The sequence below is a fragment of the Oryctolagus cuniculus genome, chromosome 17, assembly GCF_964237555.1.
Source record: "Oryctolagus cuniculus chromosome 17, mOryCun1.1, whole genome shotgun sequence".
Taxonomy (NCBI): Eukaryota; Metazoa; Chordata; class Mammalia; order Lagomorpha; family Leporidae; genus Oryctolagus; species Oryctolagus cuniculus.
In genome coordinates this window covers 52,249,328-52,262,332 of record NC_091448.1, presented here as the reverse complement: position 1 = coordinate 52,262,332, position 13,005 = coordinate 52,249,328, and the positions used below count along the sequence as shown (strand labels likewise).

Here is a 13,005-nt window from a genome sequence, read left to right as displayed (position 1 = left end):
GGGAGGGGCGAGTGGCTGGTTCGCGAGTCCGCGGAACCGCCGCCTCGGCGCAGGCGCCGTGGGTCCCGGCTGCGCTGCCCCACCTCGCCCAGGTCTCCCCCGCAGGGACCGCAGAGAGCGGGCTGGGGGACTAGGGGAAAGAACTAAACCTGGCGGGCTGTAGGGGAGGTGGGGCGGAGGCTGCCGGGAGTCTGGAGTGAGGCCCGAGTTGGAAGGGCTGGAGCTGCAAACAGGGAGCCACTGTCCCGCAGACCTTGAAAGGGCAGGGGGAACCCAGGCGCCCGATCCCCGGTCCCAGGTGTGCGGGCTGCAGCCCGACGGGTCCAGCAGATGGCGCCGGGTGTCCCGCCTGCGAGGCCCGTCAGCGATCGCGAAGGCGCTCCAGGATTTCCAGGCAGCCGTGGCTGCAGCTGGGTCCGGGGGAAAAAACGGGGCTGGAGCACCCCTGCCCTCCTGCTCGGTCCCCCTTCGGAGTTTGGACCGGGGTCTCGGACTGCCTGGCGGCGGGGCGGAGGGAGGGAGGGAAGACTGGAACTGGAATTTTTGGAGTCTGTGGATTGGCTTTTAGAAAGCGTCGCTGCTGGGGGCGGTGGAGGGGTGGGGGGGGACAGGAGGCGGGGACTCCCTGGGGAAGGTGACCGGGCCGGGGCGGGGCTTCGCTCTCCATGGGAACAAAGGCTGCGTCCTGGGGAAGCGCGAGGAGTGGGGTGCGAGAGGAGGGGCAGACCTCAAAGGGTGCTAGGGGGCGCTGCGGGCCAGGGCCCTAGGAGGCGCCCACGAGACTGAGCTGTACCTGGAGCCCGCGGGAGCAGCAGTTAGGGAGATGCAGGAGATACAGGGAGCCAGGGAGGTGGGGAGGCGCCCTCCCCGCTTCCATCAATAGCGCCTAATTAAGACAAAGCCAGCAGTGAGCCCACTGATTGCATTTCCATGAGGAGCTAAATTGATGACATTTTCTTTGCCGGATGAAGAGAGAAGCTGGCACCTCAGTTGCCCCTTCCTCTGGCGGGTGGTTGCACCTGACAAGTCTCGTTATGCCAGCCTGGCACAGCCAGGAGCTGCAGTCGCTGGCGCTCCTGAGGGGCAGGTGAATTGAATCCCCTCCCTGGCCCATCCCTCACCTCACCAACCTGCTACCCTACCTTTGTGGCCAGAAGTGAGGGCCCCTGCTCTTGCTCCCCTTCCCGCTGTCCATAGGTGAGTTTCTGAACTCTGATTTGTGGCCTACTGCCCAGCCCAGACTCCTGTTGCTTCAAGCAGAGGTTGAAGGATAGAGGGCTCCCAAAACCAGCTATACAGCAAGCAGGGCTAAGATGGGACAGGCTGGCAATCCTCTACTAAGCTGGGCCCCAAGGGTGACGAGAGAGAGGTGATGGGCTTGGTCAGAACTAGAACCCCCAGGGAAAGGTCCCAAGGGAGCAAAAATTTGAAGGAGGCAGGGTGTGGGGCTCCTCCAAGGCAAGGATCCTGGCTCCCTTGGGGGAAAGGAACTTGAGGTAGACCCCATTCCATTTCCGACTGTCCTCACCCATGGCTGTGCCTAGGGATCCCAGCCCCCCACATTATGCTAAATAGGTAATCAAACATCTCGCTTTGCTAATTACTGCTCAATCCGATTAAACACTGCTAACGCTCATCAGCAGAGGTGGAGGTAGGGAGAAGGGATGGGGGAGCAACCCCAGCTGTGACAGGGGTCTTGTTCCCAGGGGCTCTAATGGACAGCTGAGAAACACCCAGGGTCGCAAGACTGGGTGCATCCAAGGGAAAGGGGCTGGAAGGGCTGTGTCCTCAGGCCCTCGGCTCCTCTGCATCCTCCCAGGCACGGGCCTTTCCCTCCTCCCGGAACCTTCATCACCCTCGGAACCCAGGCATCCGGCCATTCCCACAGCCCCCTACACACACCCCTGTCCCAGATTTTAATAAGTTCTGCTCTCTCACTGTCAATATTTGATTTCTCAGAGCCATCTCCACGGAGAGGGGGCTAGAAGGGGCTCTTCCCTTTCTTCCCCCCTACCTTGGCCCTCCTTGGCCCACCCCCAACCTCCTCTGAACTTGCTGACTTAATGAAATGATATTAAAGTCTTAGGCAAGTCTAAAAGAATGGTTGTTATGGTAAAGGGAGTGGGCAGGACGCCTGGGTCCCTGAGGGGAGCAAGGGCTGAGGAGGGGGAGAATGAACCACAAGCCAAGGTCTGGGGGCCCCAGTCCCCAGAGGGAAGCAGATTTGGGGTGCTCTTGAGGGCCCAGACCTCTACACATTTGCAGAGAGCAGGGCATGAGGGCTGGGGGCCGGCAGGAGAAGGTGGGAAGGACAAGGGCACTCAGGGGTCAGTGTCTCAGTCTGCTGTCCAGCTCGTCCATCAGGGATGAAGAGGCCAGCCCCGGGGGACAAGGCTTCTGTGCCAGTAGCTTCCCTGCTGACAGTGGCCCAGGCCAGTCCCGTGAGAACCAGAGAGAGCCCTCTGCAGCCTGGCTCATCCCTCTGCCCCCCTTCTCCCCCAGCAGCCCCCCACAGGTGATTTGTAGCTGATACCCCCGCGATGGTAGGGGCCAGGACAGACAGTCCAGGACACCGAGAGCTTCCAGGAGAGTAGAGAACCGAGGCCAAGGGCTGGGAACCGCCCCCACCTCCCTCCACCCATCCCCATCACACTCCCCTGGGGACCCTGGCCCAGCCCCAGTCCCCTTGGGGTGGTGGGAATGCAAGGACATTTGGCCAGAGCTGATTGATGAGGGAGGAGGCAGTCCCTGGGCACTGAGGCTGCTGTTTGCTGAACACACAGATTCCTCCTCACTCACCAGCTGCCGCCCCCTGAGGCTGCTCAATCCACCCCCCCCCCCATCCCACTGGCCGTTGGCTTTGGGGGGAGCCAATGCCTGGGTCTCTGATGGCAACTGGGGGAAGAGAGAGCACCAGGAGACCAAATGCTTCCACTCCCTGTGGGAATTGGGGGTCCCTAGGGTCTGCTCCCCTCGGAACTCCCTTCAGGATGCCACCTTTCCTGAGTCCTTCCCGCCCTCTCTTTCACTGCCGCTTGTCATGCCCATTCACTCTGCGTCCTCTTCCCTACCCCTGCCCAATTCTCTGAGCCCTTGCCAGCCGATCTCCCGCCTCCAAGCCACCCTGCAACATTTCTCCCAGTCTGCCAGGGGAAGAGGGAGCCCTGTGTCCGTGAACGCCCGTGTAACCCCTTAGGAAGCTCCATTTTTCTTTTTAACTGAAATTCCAGATGTGATGTCAGCCATTCTTCATCAGATTTCCACTGCAGCCCCTTGCTCCATCCCCCTCCCCTAACGCCCCCTACACAAACCATACACACACACACACACACACACACACCCTCAGGCTGAATCTGTGTCCCTCAGCTGTGCTTTCTGGAAGGACAGGGCTAAGCCCCAGGACAGCCTTCATCCTACGCGGTTGGCAGGATGGGGGCACCTGCGGCGTCTCTGGTTCCCAACCCTCTTAGTTCTTTTATTTCTGCTCTGGACTCTGCCCAAAGCTGTCACACCCTCCAAGAGCTCAGCGCATCATCCCTGCTCTCCTAGAGCTCAAAACTTTGTTGAGGAAAACGCAGCTCCCAGATACATAAACAAGGGAAACGGGCAGACATCCAGCACAGCGGTTAAGACGCTGCTAGGGAAACCCACAACCCACATCAGAGTGTCTGGGTTCAAGTCCCGGCTCTGCTTCCTGTTCCAGCTTCCTGCTAATGTGCACCCTAGGAGGCAGCAGTGACAGCATACACTGGGTCCCTCCCACCCACATGGGAGACCCAGAGTGAGACCGGGGCTTCTGGCTTCAGTCTAGCTCAGCCCCAGCTTCTGCAGGTACTTGGGGTAGGAACCAGTAGATGGTTCCCTCTCTTCCCCTGGTTTCAAATAAAATAAAAATAAGTAAAAAAAAAATTTAAAAAGAGGGAATGGAAGACCCCATTACAACAACTCCCTAAATGTGGGTTCTAGACCCTAAGTGACTCAGTCCCCTACAAGGCTGAATCGAGGAAAGAACAGAACACATCTGGAATGAATGTGCTATTCTGAAACACTCCAAGATTTCACCTCTGCCTTCTTACCTGCTGTTCTTCCTGCCTGGGATGCCATCCCCCACCATGCACCGCTTATTCCTGTTATCCGGGTCCTGATTATTTCAGAGGCACCCTCCTGGTCTCCTCACTTCCCATCCTGCCCCTGTATTCTTTACCTAACCACCTGAATTTTTTTTGACATGCAGAGTGGACAGTGAGAGAGACAGAGAAAGGTCTTCATTTTCCATTGGTTCACCCTCCAATGGCCGCTGTGGCCGGCGGGCTGCGGCTGGTGCAATGCACTGATCCAAAGCCAGGAACCAGGTGCTTCCTCCTGGTCTCCCATGCGGGTACAGGGCCCAAGCACTTGGGCCATCCTCCATTGCACTCCTGGGCCACAGCAGAGAGCTGGACTAGAAGAGGAGCAACTGGGACAGAATCCAGCGCCCCGACTGGGACTGGAACCCGGTGTGCCAGCGCCGCAGGCGGAGGATTAGCCTATTGAGCCACGGTGCAAGCCTAACCACCTGAAATTGTATTGTGATTTTCCCCACCAAAATGTAGACTTGATGAAAGCGGCGATTTTGCCTTGTGCACCACAAACTCCCAGTGTCTTGAAACTGACATTCAACAGGATCCTGACAATGTATGAATGATGAACAAATGGGGGTCCTCTGCCCCTCTGTTTCTGTTGTAGCTGTTACCCTCCGAGTGTGTTTGTGTATTTTTTACACAGAAAGCAAACAGGACGGCGAGGCTCTGCCTGGCAGTCACCTAGCTCAGAACACACACAAGTGTCCTTGGACATGTGGAAGGCTGCAGATCTCAGGTTGCTCTGGTCAGGGTTGGTAGGGAGCCCGTGGAGCCTAGTACTCCGAAGGGGCGTGTCCCAGGGCACCGAGCAGTGTGTGCTGCTGCTCTCCCCAGCTGTGCATCCATCCCCAGGTGTCCTGTCTCTCGGCTTGTTCTGATGTCTTGGCTGCTGTGGTGAAGAGCTGTCAGAGTATTTATCTACACTTCTTTTCCCTCCTGTCTCTCCACCTGTGCCTCTGCATGTGCAGGGGGAGTTGTCTCCCTCCACTCCCTTGCCCCCTCACACACACAGCCCTGCCCCAGTCTTGGACCCCTCCCTTTCTCAGTGGGCCCTGTTGCTGGGCTCTGGTTGCCATAGTGACGGTTGCCAAGTCCCTGAGGCTGATAGCCAGCGATGGGGCTGTCGGCTCCATCCACGCGGGAGGCTGAGGGGGGCTTCCCATTGTGTGGAGAAGGGGATGTTGCCAAGACAACCAACCCCCACTAAGGGGCAGGGACCAGCCCTCCCACCCCCCTCGGGCAGCTCCAGTGTGGGCTCAGAGGCAGCAGTGAATTCCAGGCAGCCCAGCACCTGGCCTGCCTGCTTTCAACTCCCCTCCAGCAGTGCCTGCACCTCTCAGGACCCAGGCATCCTGCTCAGACAGGAGGAGGAGCAGGGGGTACCCCTGGACAGAGGAGGGGAAGGGGGACCCCTTGACCTCCAGGCAGATGGGAGACAGCAGGAGGGGACCTAAAGTCAGGGGAGGGACAGGGAGGGCAGAGGTTGTGACCCCTGCTGACTCGCTCCAGTGATGCTCCTGACGGCTGCTTTTGTGGCCGGAGAAGGGGGCTGAGCCTAGGGGGCTGGGCACCTGGGTGTTTTAGGGCAGAAGAGCCTGAGTTCTGGGTAGACAGGGAGCCCGGACACAGGCCCCACCCCTTCTCCCCCTGTCAGTCTCCCAAAGCAAAACTCCCCAAGTCAGAAGCACCCTAGTTAGGCATGGCGGGGAAAAGATGCTAGGCTGTGACCATGCATGTCTGGCCACTGTGTTCCCTGCGGTGACTTGCCTGTGTTAGCAACAGCAACACACTCCCCGCGTGTGCATGGATACCCTCGGACCTCCCCCTCTGAGTGAGTGGCAGCACGCGCACACACACACACACACACACACCAGCCTGGCTCCCTCTTGCTCCCCTGCAGGCGGCCGCTTTCTCAGCCTTCTTCCCCAGCCCATGACTCCCTCCCCACGTACCTACCACCCACCTCCCCTCTCCAAGCCAACCCTCTCTCTACCCATTCCCCTCAGTGGCGGCACGTGAGATCCAGCCCTCGGCTTGGGAGTCACTCGAACCCGCAGTTTCACGTCCAGTCATTTTCCAGCCTTCTTGTCAACTTTTGAAGTTTTTTATTTTATTTTTTTTTGTTTTTGTTGTTCAAATTTCCCTTTTACAATAAAACTATCGAGGCGACGGCCATACCCCGCCACCTCCCCCATGGCAGTATCAACTTCCTGTTCTCTGGAAGGAGCAATCAGAAAAATCAGGAAGGAGCTGGCACTACGGCACCAAAGAGATGACGTGGCCACTGGTGGACAAAGCAACCATCTTGGCTGGTGATTGAGGTGGCCAACTTGGTGCCCACGGGCAGTTTTGATCTAACAAAACCGAGCTGGGAAGAAACTGAGGCAACACACCCAGTGGTGCACTAGAGGGCAGGAAGAGGTATCCGCTGGTCACTATGGAAACAGCGGCTGTTGCTAAGAACCACTGTCAGCCAGACCAGTCAGTAGGCCACCATTCCGGTCACTAACAAGGAAGCTGTGTTGAGTTCGGAGGGAGTAGAAATGGAGAACGGGATGAACGAGACAGCCATCTGGGTCATTGAGGAGAACACACAGGTTCTTGGGGTAGCCTGTTGATTCACACAGATTATACTGGGAGACGGAAAGGGAAAAACAAGACGCATCGGGCCTGCCACTGCAGACGGCAGTCATCTCAGCTGTCCCAGAATCCACACAGAGTCCAGGGAAGGGAGGTCCTGGGAAGTACCACTGAACACTAGGAGAGTCCTCCTCAGTCCACCCCCTTCCTCTGACAGCAAGCTCCAGCTTCCTCCTGAGACAGGAAGTTCTCCTGCCCTCTTCCCCACAGGGTAAGAACCATCCACCTCCCACCCACCCCCAACCCCACACTAAGCCACTTGGAGTTCCAGCCAGACCACTTCCTATTTCAGAAGTGCTACTTCCTGTCCTGGACGAAGGCACTTCCAGTTCCCGCTGCACTGCTTCTGCCACTTCCCAGGCCATTTCTGTGCAGGCCTGGCCACTTCTTGTCTGGAGCAGGTCACTTCCTGTCCCAAGTAGCCCATTCAGCATCAGACCGAGTCCACACATGTCCCAGACAGCTCTTATCTCGCCATTGGCCACTGGACAAAACAGGACACTTCTTCTCATAGTAGCTGTCATGACCCAACCACCCCAAATGGCTGGAGAAAGTACGTAGAGGCCTGGGCCAGGGCAGAGAAGGAGGCCCTGCTGCCCGTGCCCTGAGCTGGGGTGGAGTGCCAAAGCCTTCCCCAGAAGCCCCCATTTACAGCGGGCTGAGGAGTGGTTGGTATGCGAGGTCAGAGGAGGGCCGAGAGCTAAGGGGAGAGATGTTGTGATGCCCCCACCCAGGAGACGGGAGAGGATAAGAAGCCAAGAGGGCAAGAGGAGGTGTAGGGAGGAGATGCTAGGGAGAGGAACAGACCTAAAGACAGAAGAGAGAGAAAGAATAAGACACAGAGAGAAGAGAAACAACAGTGAGAGGCAGAAGGAGAGAGGTGCCAACCAAAAGACAGACTGTTCCCCCACTTTAGCTTGGGGTGGGGGGCAAGGACACCGGGGTCACAGTCACAGAGGAGGCTGAGCCTGTGCCTCCTCCCAGGGGACATGGAGACAGAGGGGGCGCCCATGGCTAATCGGGAGGGCAGGAGGGGTGCCGTGGAAATCTCTGGAATCCTACACGTGGAGAAAAGGGCAACAGCCAGAAAAAGGAGAGGAGCCGGCGGGGCAGAGGGGCCGAGGGGATGCTGGCGGTGTCCCTGAAACCTTTAAGTCAACTCAGGAGCACTCGACAAGGGGCCAGATTCAGGAGAGCTAGGCGGGAGGCGCCCTCATACCTTGTAGTAGATGTTCGGGGGGCTCTGCGGGGGCCCATCCTGCACGATATACACAGGATGCCCATAGTCGCCACTCACCTTCTCATAGTGGGGACAGAAGGGGGGATCTGCAGCCCCACCACCCCGCAGAGCTATCCCTAGCTCCCCAGGCTCAGCCTCCCGGGGTCCCAGCCCGCCTCCGCCCCCCAAGCCCAGAGACCCTCCCCTCCCGAAGGAGCCGGGCCCAGGGTGGCGACTCTCCGAAGGCTTGGCCCGCCGTCTCCGCCAGCACATGGCACCCCCAGCCCCTGCCACGCCCAGCAAGAGCAGCGCCAGCCCCCCTGCTGCCCCGGCCACAGCGGGCATGCTGGGAGGGGGCAGGGGGCCTTCAGCACCCCGGGAGGTTGCATTGCTGGTGGGGTCACCTGGCAGGGAAGGGGTGAAGGAGGAAAGAGGGGGAGGGGCTGAAGGAGCCACCTGGGCATCTGGAACACCCAGCCCTGGGGGTCCCCGCGGGCTTCCCCAGCAATGCCCTGGCCCTGAGGGAGACCCCCGCCTCCCCTCCCCTAGAAGCCGGCTCAGAATCCAGGTGTCCAGCCCTTCAGCTCCCTGCCACGCCGTCCTCCCCACTTCTCTGACAGCACTGATTGAAGCGCTGACTTGGCTAATTAGTTCTAATTGAGTCTTTTCCTCATTTGGCTTCCATTCCCTTCCCACCCTCCCATCCTCTCCTCTCCTCTTTCCTGTATCACCGCCCCCAAAACTGAAGAGGGAGGGAGAGGTTGAAGGCCGGGCAGCTGGGGTCTGAGCGCAGAGGGAGGTGGGGAAGGCAGAGAGCTGCCGACCCCCAGGGCTCCTACCTGGCACTGCGTTCTCCTTCCCGGGCTCCAGGCTGTGGGCTGCCCCTCGGTCTCTCTCCATGGGCATTTCAGACACAGGCTTTCGGGGTGCAGCTCCTCCTCGGGGACCTGGAGACAAGAAAGATCGGAGAGAGACATGGGCTGAGACAACTGAGTCCTGACCATGATGGCACGGCCCAAACTCTTCCACTCCCAGAGGTGCCCCCGCCCCACTCACTTTGTCCCACTCGGAGAAGCACCTTCATGCCTCTGGTTAGGCACACGCCCCCCTGCAAGCTCTCCAGGCCTTCTCGGGTCCCATCCGACGTGGCTGGGAGAGAACACAGAGGGCAAGATTGGCACGCAGGGCCTAGCCCCAGTTCTGCCCCTGGTCTCCCCCTACCCTGACCCACCCTCAAGTTGGGGAGCAGCTCCCCACTTGCCCCTGCCCCCTGCCCGGCGGTACCAATTATGTAGTAATCGTGGTGGGAGCGGAACTCGTGGCCCCAGAGGTTAGGGCTGTACTCCTGGAACTTGATGGTGAAACGGAGATCCAGGTCAGGTCGATCGCAAGTGAGAAGGAGGTTTGGGGCAGGGGGTGCCTCGCAGCGCCGGCCCTGGGCACCCCCGACCAGGTACAGCTTGTAGAACTCATAATTAGGAGAGGAGTGAGGGCCAGGAGGCCGGGCCCGGGGGCAGAGCAGGTCTAGTCGGTCCCCGATCTGGGGGTAGAGCACGTAGCCACCCTCCGCCTGGAACCTACGGAGAAGAGGGCGAGGTGGGCAAGGAGGAGGAGACAGCAGGGGTCTGGCCCCCAGGACAGCAGTTCTCTGCCCCTGCCCGCCTTTGTCTGGGTGGAAAAGTGTGTTCTTACAGAGCAGGCACCAAGGACTCTGCGAGCTCACATTAGAAACAGCAGGAAGCCAGGCTCAGAGGTCTCCTGCCCCTTGGTGTGCCCAAATGCACTCTTCAGCCCGCCCTCACCACATGCACACTGCCATCTCCCGCTCCATCACCAGCGCCGTTGCCATGGCAACAGGATGCCAGTTACCAAGGAGCTGGCCTCTCTGGAACCACACAGCCCACCCCTCCCAGGTGATTTCACTATTCCATGGCAGTCGACCATGGGGCAGAGCCTCCCCTCATCCAGGCCAGCAGCGAAATTTTAGGGATTTCAGGGCAAAAGGGGCGGGGCTGGAAAGGGGGCGTGGAGGGTGCTGTACACATGTGTCCCAAGTTAGCCAAGGAGTGTGACAGGCAGCAAATGCCTGGTTTAGCAACGGCCCTAAGTAGGACTAATGAAAATCAGGGTGGGGGGCCAGCTGCCCGGATCATTGCCCTGCTCTGCCCCCTCCCTCCCCAACCCTAGATGTCCTGGGGGAAGTGCTCCATTGCTTTGGAATTGAAGAAATTGGCTTTTCCAACCATGACTGACAAAGCCGCACACCCCCTGGGTCACCACGCCAGGCACCCACTGGCCCAGCAGGGTCACAAGTTGCCAACCACTGCAGCCTCTCCTTATGCATTCCCAGCTGAGACAGATGCCAGCATGGCTCCCATGAGTCTGTGTTTGGCATTTTTCCAGACTGCCAAATGACCCACTCCCTCCCACCCAGGACACCCTAAACTCCCTTTTATCCAACCTGTCAGAATAAGCCTAATTTATGTCCTCAATCCACACCTGAGACTCAAACTGTGGCTGGGAGTTGGCGGGTGGGAGATTGAGCATAGAAAAGGCAGTGAGATTATATTCAAAGAGATAGGGGAGGAAGGGAGGAATGCTGGATGGGGCAGAGTGCGAGGCTGGAAAGTAAGAGGAGAGCAGCAATCCTAACTCTCCTGTAATGAGTGTATACTCTGGGCCTACGCCTTACCTTGAATCCTCCCAACAGCTGCAGGGACTGAGGATGCAAACTCAGAAAGGTTAGGTGACATGCTCAAGGCCACACAGCCCAGAACAGCAGAAGCAAGGTCGAGACCAAGCAGCTGAAGAGCTCCCAAACCCATCTCCTTCCCCTGGCCTCACACATGCTCCCCAGGGAAATAGGAAGTTTTTCCAGACACAGAACTCTTTTGCTAAGGGGAATAGGAACTGCACGGAGGCAAGGGACCCAGATGACCTCCCAAAGGTCCTGTTCGCGCCCACCCCCCACCCACTGTGTGGCTTGAAGTTTCATCTGACCCTTGGCCTCTTTTCAGAGCAAAGCAAGCATGCCACGGAACAGAGGGTCTGATGGAAGAGTTTGTAGCAGAGCTGGGGGAGGGGGCGGTGGAGTGCTCAGAACTCCAGATGCAGAGGGGAAAAGGAGGAGGTTTCAGGGGTCTCCCAGCTCCTGCCAGAAAGCAGTCCCCAAGCCAGGAAGGCAAAAACCATGCAGCCAAGGGTTCATGGCCCCCCTGGCTGTGGGCAAGAGTTGGGAGACAGGCTGTGAAGAACTTCAGGAGCCTTGGGGACGTGGTCCCCAGAGTCCCCCGGCTGAGCCCCCTTCCCTCCCGCCTGCAACACCCAGTCCCCGCTGGGGAGGGAGCAGCCTGCCTTCCCCTCAGCAGCACCTACTCAGCGGCTCTCTCCTGAGAGCTGACATTAACCAGGCTCCCTCCAAGCCCAGCCCCCCGCCTGACACAGGTCTCCCACAGATCCAAATAACCACGCCGCTGCCTCCCGCTACCCATAAACTTTCCCATCCTTGCCCCCTTGGGGTGTCCAAACTCCTAGCACATGGGTATCACCACCCACCTCCAGCTCTGTATGGGACCCAGGAGTCTGGCCACAAAGATCACCTCTCCAGCCACCCATCACCTCCCATCAAGCCCCCAGCTCCTTCCCTCCAGCCTCCTCTAGGCTCAGAGAACCCCGCCCCCAAGCCCCCCAAGCCTCCATACCCCCTGGCCCGTCACAGAGCCTGGGGTCTCCCCAGCCCCAGACCACTCACCTCTTATTCGCCGAGTTCCAGTAGACAGGCTCCAGGCTGAGCCCAGACACCAGCCCCAAACACCCCAGCAGCAGCAGGGCCCCGAATCTCACGCCCCCCGGCCCAGAATGGGGGGCCCCCATGACCCCGCCAAGGCCTGGGGGGCGGGGCACCAACTCCCCTAAAGTCGCTCACCCCGGGGGCGACTGCCTGGGCTGCCTGGCTATTCAGCCCCGGCCACCCTGGTGGCCGATGCCCCCCCACCGCTCCCACGCGGACCCGCTTTCTGCTCTGCCCGCACCCCCTCTGCGGAGCGCTCAGCCCCACAGGAGCCCTTCCAGGGGCGTCTGCAGGCGCCCGACGCGCCCCCGGCCCACGCGCCAGCACCCCGGGATCTGTGCGCTGGCCTAAGTGGGGGACTGGGGCAGCCGGGGGCCGGGCGGAGGCGGCATGGGGTGCGGGAAGACGGAGCGAGGAAGGGGGCGCCGCGCCGGAGCCCCAGCCTCGCCGGGATTGAGGGCAGCGGGCTAAGGGAGGAAACCAGTCCCGAGCCCAGGAGGGGGGAGTTAAAGGAGAGGCGGGGAGGGGGAGAGGATGGTGGAGGGAAAAACTGGAGCTGGAGCTCGAGCCGGAGCGGGCGGCAGCATCCCGGGCCCACGCCCCCCACACCTCCCTCACCTCGCGCACCTCCCGCCCGCCGCGGCCGCCGCCCCGCCTCACGCCCTGGCGCGGTCTCTCACGCCCCCTTTGTCTCTGCGAGTCTGCGTCTCTGGCCCAGCGTCTGCCCGTCTCCCTGCTGCCCTCGGATCGCCCGGGGGTTGGAATCTTCCTCTCTCGAATCCGGAAAGGCTCTCGCCCTCTCCACCCCTGCGGAACCCACCCCTTCTCTCCCGCGAACCTCCTCCTCCTCGTCCATCCCAAAACAACACCGCTGCTCCCGGGAGGTCTTTAGAGAATAATAATAACCTTGAAGGCTTGGCACTTGACAAAGTGCGGCTGAGTTGGTCTGTCGTTGGATCACCTGTGTGACTGTGTGAGGCGGGAGGGGCAGCGCCAGGGATCCCATGCCAAGGATGGAGAAACCGAGGCTCACGGGAGCCCCCTTGACTTGCCCAAGGTCACACGGGGAGAGTGGGATGCAGGCGCCGGAAACCGACGCCGGCCTCCCGGGCTCTTTACTGTTCTCTGAGGGCTGGGTGAAAGGCACGCGATGTAGGGGTGAACTTGGGCCCTTCTCAGGCGGTTGTGGGGAGAAGTGAGGCTGGGGGAGGGAAGGCAGTACCTACAGCCCGGCG

General features: G+C 60.0%; 1 protein-coding gene across 1 annotated transcript; it reads right to left on the bottom strand.

Annotated features, from left to right (window-relative positions):
* Window positions 1-6,204: 6,204 nt before the first annotated feature.
* Window positions 6,205-12,618, bottom strand: EFNB3 (ephrin B3). The gene is made up of 5 exons (XM_002718787.5): window positions 11,732-12,618; window positions 9,265-9,557; window positions 9,037-9,129; window positions 8,820-8,927; window positions 6,205-8,384 (listed from the first exon to the last, which is right to left on the bottom strand). Exons 1-5 carry the CDS (start codon window positions 11,851-11,853, stop codon window positions 7,975-7,977), a joined length of 1,026 nt encoding a protein of 341 aa, XP_002718833.1. The 5' UTR covers window positions 11,854-12,618; the 3' UTR covers window positions 6,205-7,974.
* Between the last annotated feature and the right edge of the window lie 387 nt (window positions 12,619-13,005).

Coding starts and splice junctions, on each gene's coding strand:
- EFNB3 (XM_002718787.5), bottom strand. CDS start 11,853: ATGGGGGCCCCCCATTCTGGGCCGGGGGGCGTGAGATTCGGGGCCCTG. Junction 8,928..9,036: donor GCTTCTCCGAGTGGGACAAA/GTGAGTGGGGCG, acceptor TCTTGTCTCCAG/GTCCCCGAGGAGGAGCTGCA. Junction 8,385..8,819: donor GAAGGAGAACGCAGTGCCAG/GTAGGAGCCCTG, acceptor CTTCCCTGCCAG/GTGACCCCACCAGCAATGCA.